The sequence below is a fragment of the Corapipo altera genome, unplaced genomic scaffold (assembly GCF_003945725.1).
Source record: "Corapipo altera isolate COAL_440 unplaced genomic scaffold, ASM394572v1 308, whole genome shotgun sequence".
Lineage (NCBI taxonomy): Eukaryota > Metazoa > Chordata > Aves > Passeriformes > Pipridae > Corapipo > Corapipo altera.
The window spans coordinates 1,722,596-1,730,960 of record NW_020884925.1 but is presented as its reverse complement, the minus strand read 5'-3'; the positions used below and the strand labels follow the sequence as shown (position 1 = coordinate 1,730,960).

Below are 8,365 nucleotides of genomic sequence, written 5' to 3'. Positions count from 1 at the left end.
AGACAGGAGGTGGCTACATGGATTTGCTTGTTTTCTTGGACATAAACAGCGCCCTGGGGGAGGACTGAGCTTTTCTTCTTTGGTGGCTTCACACCTCATCTTTAAACCCCCAACACTGCCATGGCTGTGGGGAAGCTCTGCCCCTGTGCATCCACATCCCTCTCCACCCAACCCCTGAGCAGATGGGTGAGGTGGTTCAGGGAGCTGATCCAGCTGCAAATGGCCCTTTAGGAAAAACTGTCTGCGTGGGGAACGGAAATTCAGGTCTGGCTTTGCAAACAGGAGGGATGGAGGGTTGTGTTATCCCATGGTGGATCCAGATAGTGGTGCCAGGTGTGATATCTCCTGCACCATCCAACCCAGGAACGCCGTGGCACGGGGCCCTGTTTGTTAGGAATGACTGATGCTTAATATCACTGACAATTTGCCATGAAATCTATGAGTAAACCTGGCCAAGGTGGAGGAATTCCCTTTTTTGGTGGGAGAACAGCAAAGCTGGTGGGAGCTGCAGCTCTGCGAGACAGGCAGAGACCTCCAGGTGTGGCTTAGGGCTTCTGAGAGACTACATTTGCTTTTTTATCCTTATGCCAGGCCCCAAACCCTGTTCCCAACTGAGACTGCAGGAATAAACTCCCATACCCCGCTCTTCTAAGCTGGGAAGGGAGGATGTCAGACTGATGTCAGACTGAGTTTAAAAGTTGTATCCTATGAAACGAAACCAAAACTCTCGTTGGGGCCACATTGCTTTTCATCCTGTAATGGGAAAAACATGTTCCTGCCTGTCAGCATCCCTTCGTGCAAGGAGCTCCTGGCTGGGTCTGGGACGTTTTTGCCTCAGGACTCCCACGGAGACCTTGGCGCCGTACAGAGCTCTGCTCTGTTGGCAGCTCCTTGGCTGCCTCTTTCCTTACCCTTACGAGCTGTCTGGATAAGGAATTTTGGGGTTGGAGAGCTTGTGTGAAGGTTTGAGGCTCTGGGATAGCTGGTTCCCAGATGATTTGGGTGTTGCTGCCTTCCCCAGCTTGCTGCAGACACGGATGGGGGGATTTTGGAGTATCCAAAAATGCCTCCTCCCTCCAGGGTCATGGTGGGAGGATAATGTGGTGCAGGGAGATATTACACTGCAGGGGGACCTGGGTGGGAGATGCTACAGCACAGGGAGAGTTTGAGGGGAGCTGGGGGGGGATGCAACGGCAAAGGGAGGACTTTGGGGGAGCTGGGGGATACCATGGGACAAGGAGGACCCTGAGGGGAGCTGGGGGTATGCTATGGGATGGGGAGGTTTTGGGGGGAGTTGGGGGAATGCTACAGCAGAGGGAACTGGGAGATGATATGGCACAGGCAGGGTTTGAAGGAGCTATGGGGATGCTATGGGATGAGAGGGGTTTGGGGGAGCTGGGGGGATGTTACAGCTCAGGGAGGAAATTGGAGGAACTGTGGGTGAAAAGAGGTGTCCCTTGATCAAAGACGGTTAGTGATGAGCTCTGGCAGCCTAAGTGCTGTTTGGTCAGGGGGATTTGGGGGTGCACAGAGGCAGCATGCACCAGCTTGTTTATAAAAAAAAAGTATTTATTGCTGTCCATACAGGTTTGGTTATAAGGTGAGGGGGCTGCAGGGGTCCATCCAGCTCCCACAGATGGTACGAAAGCTGGACCACCTGTACCTCGAGGTGGAGGAGATGGAGGTGCTCAATCCCTCCACCAGGAGACAAAGGGTTCCCCAGCACCCTGGGACAGCTGGATAAGGAATATATGTCCCGCATGGGAACGCTAAAGCACTTAAGGAGTGTGTTTATGGCTTATAGGTCAGCTCAGCTTCTCTCTCTGTAGTCTGGGTTTTCCCAACCTTTTTTCCTCCCACTCCACCATGCAGCCCCTGCTTGGTATCCTGTCAAGGAAGAGTACTGGGGAATTACTTGGGTCTCTTTGAGCTCAGTCCCTCCCTGCTGGGGTCAGAGCTGAAGCAGGGCAGCTCGGTGGGTCCAGCCCAGACGAGTTTTTTTGGACCACAGGTCTCAGCAGTGAAAGGGGAGGGAGTTGGCAATCCTATGACATTCAGGGAAGGCACAGGCATTTTAGATGCTCCCAGCACCCAGCCAACTGGAGCCCTTTGTGCTCCTTCAGGGATGAATCCTGTGGCAAATCTCCTGCTCTGAAAAATGGCCTGATCCAAGCCCATGGCTCCATCCAACACGTTCTGCTGTACCCATTCTGCCTACAAAGCACCATCACATCTCTGTCCCTCAGAGCCACATCTTCTGGAATCCCAGGACCCCATTCCCCGGCTCTTTCTCCATTCTCAGACTGGTCCTTCTGCTTCAGGTAATGTTGGTGGTGGGAAGGATCCACCTGGCTGGCCAAGGGCCCAGCTGCTGGTCATGGAAGGGATGTCATCCTTGGATTCCCTCTCTGGACACAACTGGATGCTGCAGGTGAAGGGGGGCTCTGGGGACAGATGATGGTCACCTTGTTGAGGATGGACTTTAATCCTGCAGCTACACTTTGATCTCAGGAGGGAGATTAGGAGGAGGTGTCAGATTTGGACACCTGGAAAGCAGCAGCAGGGTGTGGGTCTGCTCAACATCACCCAAACTCATTTGAAGCCTTGAACTAACAGAGCCCAGCCCTGACCCCCACCTAAGGAGGGGTTGAACTACCAGCCCTGGGCCTGGGTCTTGGCCCCCTTTGACTCCTGACCGCCCACAGTTCCCAGAAGCTCAGCAAAGGCACGACACTACGTGAAAATAAATGCTACAGAAAGAGGGGGAACCCCCAAGGCACCGTTTCCTCCTCCCCCATTTAACAGCAGAGCACGATGCCCAAAGCCAGCAGGAGGGTCCCCAGGTGGACCTGGGGCAGGGCCCCTCCAGCCCCACTCTTCGACTCCCTCGGCATGTGGTAAACGATCACCAGCTTTTCTCCAATGCCCGAGGGATCCATTTCATTCCCCTTGTAGCAGCTCCGCCCCCCGAGGTGGCCGGCGTGGGGGTCATCTCGGAGCAGGTCTTCAGCTGGATTCTCCGACCCAGCCAGCGCCACGTTGACCGAGACGTCCCGCGTGCCCACATCGTTGACAGCGAGGCAGGTGTAGGTGCCTTCATCCTCCTTGCTGAAGTTGGGGATGGCCATGGTGCCGTTCTTGAAGACCAGGAAGTGCTCTTGGCTCTGCTTGACGTTTCCATCCCGTGCCACGTTGGGCCCGTTGATCTCGATGCGGCGGCTGGAGGTCTGGATCTTCCAGCGGATCTCCGGCGGGGGGCTGCCGGCCACGCTGCAGTGCAGGGTCAGCGTCAGCCCGTCGTACATGACCGTGTTGTCCAGGTTGGAGAGGTAGGTGAGCTGCACCGAGGGGGCCACGCAGTGGTGGTCGGGGATGTCTGTCACTGCCCTGCCCTTCAGCCTGGCGGGAGCCACGCACAGGGTAGACCCCCCCTTGGTGATGGAGACCGAGGTGCGCTCAGTCCATTTCTTCAGCCAGAAGACCTTGCAGGAGCAGTTGAAGGGGTTGTTGAAGATCTGCAGCTGGGACAGGGAGGGCAGGTTGTCAAAGGTGCCCTCAGCCAAGGTGGTCAACTCGTTGTCATTGAGCCAGAGGGAGCGCAGATCCTTCAGGGAATGGAAAGCATCCCGGGACAGCCCAGCCAGGCGGTTGTTGTTCATCTTTAGGATCTGCAGACCACTGAGGTTGCGGAGGTCCTGCCACGGGAAATCCGCGATCTTGTTGTGGCTCAGGTCCAGATTCTTCAGATGCACCAACAAGGCAAAAGCCCCTGGTTCCACCACCCCGATCTGGTTGTAGCCCAACCACAGTGACTGCACTTCAGGAACTTCAGCAAAGGAGCCCTGCCCCAACCAGCTGATCCTGTTGGCCGACAAGGTGAGGATGGTCACATTAGAGGACAACCCCTTGGGTACCTCCTGGAGATCCTTGTAGGCACACTCGGCCAGCAGCCGCCCGTTTTTCTTGGTGGAGCAGGAGCAGGGGCTGGGACAGGCCAGGCAGGGCCCCAGGAGTGCAGCCAGGACCAGGCAGCAGAGCAGGGGCCTCATCCTTCCTCCTGGGAACAGAGACGGGGCAATGAACGGGATGGGTCTACCCGAGAAGGGGATCTGCTTTTTCTTGCCAAATAATAAGAGGAAGCACATGAGAACAAAGCATCCACGTGATTATCCCCAGAACTTTGGCTGGAAAAGACTGTTTGAAATATTCCCTTATCAGAAGGCATTTCCTCACCAAGAGCAGAACCTTCAACTACTGCATGAGGGGGGAACTTCCCCCTAAACCCTTTCCTACCCCCACTAGAAGATGTCTTTTCCTGAACTTTGATGAAATACAACCCCCAAGATGCTGTTTCCACAGGGTTCAGAGTTCACCCTGCTGAGACTGGAATTAGGAGAAACAGAGCAACCACAGCTCTTTCCCAACCAGCTTTCCCCTAAACCATCAAGCTGTTGGGATTTTCAGCATGCTCTCAGACCACAAACCAAGCCCCCATCTCCGTATTTTTCCATGTCATGGAAAAAACCAGCTTCTCAAGTGCTTTTTCTCAGCCAGGGAGTGTGGGGTCCCTGGCTGCTGGAAGTCTTTAGAGTGAAATATTTCTGAACTAACTCCTTACTCCCCTCCCTCCTGCCTTGCAAAGGGGATGGTGCGTGCTCGGCTCCCGGCGTCTGGAGGCTGTGTCCCACCAGGGAAGAGGTTAAGTGCAGCTCTGTGAGGAGCTGGCAGCCAGACCCCTTTGTCTCTGCCTTGTAGGCAAATTTTACTGCTCTTTCCAGTTCCCAACCCTGTCATTTAAAGCAGGAGGGGGGAACGTTTTATTGGTAATGGAGAGGCTGAATAAGACATGCACAGCTGAGGGGGAGGGACGGGACAGGCACAGAAAGGGAGGACCCTGCAGGGATTGAACACCCCAGTCCTGGGGTTCGAGGGATGGGGAAGGAGCCCCCCTGGCTCTGGGGGTGATGGAGGGCTGCGGAGGCGGTGTGTGTCTGTCCTCGGCTGATGCCTTTGAAGCGCTTGCTTGGTGTAATTTGGGGGTGTCCCGTGGCTGTCCCAGTCCAAGCTGCCCAGCGAGGGGCAGATCCCCATCACACTGCGGGATGCGGGGGGAGCAGGGCTGCCGGCGCAGCACCGGGGGGAAGAGTGGGGGGGGAACCTGCATCTTTATGGCTCCTGGAGCACCCCTACCCCGGCTCCCTCCCATCCCTCCTCCCCTACCCCCGCCAGTATCCCCCGGGGCGCAGTTACCTCTCCCCGCCGCCTCTCGCTGCCCGCGGCCGGGGCGGGCGGAGGCAGCCCGGGGGCGGTGTGAGCAGGGCCCGCACGCCGCATACCAGAGCCGTGAATAACCACCCTCCCTCTTTCCTTCCCTCCTTCCCTCCCTCCTCGGCCCGACCAGCCCGTTCCCCCGGCCCCGCCGGTCCCCCCACTGCCCTCCCCGACCCCCCTTGCCCCGTCACCGGCAGCTTCGCGGAGATGGAGCCCGGTCACCCTCGCTCCTCTGGAGTGGGGGAAAACAGGACCGCCGGTTCCCTCGGCCCTCGTCGGGCTTCTGCTCCCCTCCCCGTCCCCCGGGCCCTTTTTGTTTTCCATGGCACCGACCCACTCCTGGCTGCAGGGGCCCTTCCTCCACCCGCCCGCCTCCCCCGGGGGCTGCTGTCGGAGCCCGGCCCCCTCTGCCCCCAGTCCTCTGCCCTCCAAACCTTTTTCCCTCATACCTCTGCCCCCCAAATCTCCTTCTTCATAAAACTTTTGCCCCCCAGCCCTATATCTTGGGGTCCATCCTATCCTACGCCTTGCAAAGGACATCTGGGGGACAGGCAGAGAGCGAGCAGCTTCTGGAGGACACGAGGTGGTCGGTGAGTTGTCTCTGAGGGGGGGTGAAGGGCTTTGGGGGCTTGGGAGTGGCAGGATGACACTGCTGAGGGGCTGTGCGGGGCCAGAGCAGGGTGGGAAGGAGGGTGCAGCTCAGAGGCTGCATCGGGGGCAGGAGGAAGGAGGATGAGATGCTGAGGTCCCAGTAGGTCACCCAGAGCTGTCGAGGTACAGGGAGGTCACCTGGAGTTGTCACCCAGAGTCATCTCCTCGGCCCTGCAATAAATTGCTGATAAAAGCTTTTAAAAGTCGGTGATGGGGGTTTCATCTCGCAGACTCCATCCTCCAGCCTGGCAGGACCACTGGGGCAGGGGTGGGCATCCAGGGCTGGGAAGATGAGCAGGTCCTTGCTCCCTGCCCTCCTGTACTGGCCAAACCGGGGCATTTCCAGTAGGAAAGCTTCCTGCTGTGGGGCGGGGATTGGAGGTGCAAGGACCTCCATCCTTGAGCAAGCCAGAACCTATTTGTAAAAGCCCGTGAGGAAGATGAAGGTGGAGTGAGGGGGAGCTGGATCCCCCTGGGAGAACTTCATCTCCGTGTATGGCAGCCACAGCTCCCTGTCTTCACACTTGTGCTGACGCAGCCGTGGCTGAGGCCGGGCTGTGAACAGGCTTGGGGTTAAAAATAGTGCTGTGCAAGGCAGAAGGGGATTGTTTTGAATCTAGAGCAGTTCATGGGGCGGACTCGCATCGTGGCTGCTGCCCAGGGGCTGTGCTGGCATGCCAGGAGAGCTGGGGATTTTCTTCAGTGGGTTCAGTACCTGTTTTGCAAGGCGTTTGGGGGATCTGTCACTGCCCCCCTTGGGTGTGATGCTCTCACGGACAAGGCCAGCATGGGGGATGCTTCCTGAATCCCTGGGCTTGATCTTGGCAGTGCCCATCACTCCAGAGTGAGGCAGAGGCAAATGATCCATCAACCCCTCCACCTTGAACACCTTCAGAGCCCACCTGGAAGGGAGCAGGGGCTCTGGACCAGTGGAGGACACAGGACAGGGGTTATACAGGGGACTAACCCTAATTCAACCCACAGAACAGGGGAAAGATGCTGCTCTGACCACTCCCATGGGGGCCCAAATCTCTTATCTGTAACCCCCTAAGGCACAACCCCTTTTTGATCTGGGATAAGCAATAATTTGGGAAGGGAGGGTGTGGTGTGTGACAGCTTCTTTATTTTTGGGGCCGTCCCGGGAGAAGGGTGACAGACACCTTCCCACAGCTTAGGTGACACCATGTGCGTGACAGCCCCGGCTGTGTGGGTGTAAGCTTGTCACCATCACACGTGGGCACATCCCACTCAATCCCGGGCTGGTAACGGTATGTCCAGAAGGGTTAAATGCCCTGGGAGGGGCTGAGCCATCCAGCCAGGATGCTTTAACCCTTTCCAGGAGAAACCCTTTCCGGGAGAAACCCTTTCCAACTCCCTCACCCCCCCCGGACACGGACGGGGTGGGAGGATGCAGAGCTCCATCCTTGACCACTTTTTGTGCCTTTGGGCACCGGCTACTAATTAGAGCCCTCCTGAAAAGGAGCAAATCTCAGCGTAATCCAGCATCAAGATTCCCTGTAGATACGTTAGGCGGGGAAAATCTATTATTCTCTAATTAAAGGGAGGAAGAAATGATTGTTCTTTTTCTATTCCTTCTATGTTTCTAAGCATGAAACTCAATTATAAGTGTATTCACAGGAGGAGATTTGTCTACAAGGGGGAGTCTCTGCTTGGCACGGGCTCTTAAAAGCTGCAGCAAACACCTGGGCTGCTGCAGAGCAGCCTCGAATTCCCAGGATTTGGGGCATTTGGGTGGGACCCCCTCCTGCCCGCTGCCTCTTTGCTTGCTGACCTGCTTTGTCTGCCTCCCCCACTCTCCCTGTCGCAGGAGAAAGATGCCGGAGTTTAAAATAGGAATTTTTCTCCAGAGGGTGGAGAAAGGAGTGTTTGCTCGGCGGGGATCTGCTGGGTTGCAGAGGCTGATTTTGGGGAACGTGAGGGGAGCATCAGTGGGGTCTCAGGGGAACCCGTGGGGGTTGGAGGGTAGGTGACTGTCCCCACATGATGGGACGCCGCCTCTCAAGCGGGGACACCAGGAGGGCATGTGGCTTTGTAGCTCCAGATAAGAAAAGCAATCAAAGGCAGCCTTAAATCTTGACTATGTAATCATGGGCTGAAATCATCAGCCAGATGAAATGGGGGGCATAAATCCACCAGCCACCTTCGTAGCACCCCCCAGTCTCCGGGCTGGGAACACTTCAAGACCAGGGTAACACTAACCTTGCCAGGCAAGGTGCAGGGAGACAAGTGTTGGGAGAAAAAACTTGTGTATATGTGGGCAGTGTGGGTGTTTAGCATGTATTTGTACATATGTTGAGCACACTTATTATAGATACACAGTGCTTATATAAATTAGATACGATGTGTATATATATTGCATATATTCTTACACCACATGTATGTATGGTATGCGTGTGCCAGGGGAAAATGTTATTTGCATTTT

At 56.2% G+C, this 8,365-nt stretch overlaps 1 protein-coding gene across 2 annotated transcripts; it reads right to left on the bottom strand.

Annotated features, from left to right (window-relative positions):
* Positions 1–1,556: 1,556 nt before the first annotated feature.
* ISLR (immunoglobulin superfamily containing leucine rich repeat) lies at positions 1,557–5,975 on the bottom strand. 2 transcript variants are annotated; one of them, XM_027657876.1, is made up of 2 exons: positions 5,463–5,975; positions 1,557–4,057 (listed from the first exon to the last, which is right to left on the bottom strand). In XM_027657876.1, the coding sequence occupies exons 1-2, from the start codon at positions 5,809–5,811 to the stop codon at positions 2,799–2,801; spliced, it is 1,608 nt and encodes a 535-aa protein (XP_027513677.1). In that variant the 5' UTR covers positions 5,812–5,975; the 3' UTR covers positions 1,557–2,798. The 2 variants fall into 2 exon arrangements, with proteins under 2 accessions (XP_027513677.1, XP_027513678.1); XM_027657877.1 differs by lacking the exon at positions 5,463–5,975 and adding an exon at positions 5,251–5,286.
* Positions 5,976–8,365: the final 2,390 nt, after the last annotated feature.

Coding starts and splice junctions, on each gene's coding strand:
- ISLR (XM_027657876.1), bottom strand. CDS start 5,811: ATGTCCTTTGCAAGGCGTAGGATAGGATGGACCCCAAGATATAGGGCT. Junction 4,058..5,462: donor CCATCTCCGCGAAGCTGCCG/GTGACGGGGCAA, acceptor CTCTGTTCCCAG/GAGGAAGGATGAGGCCCCTG.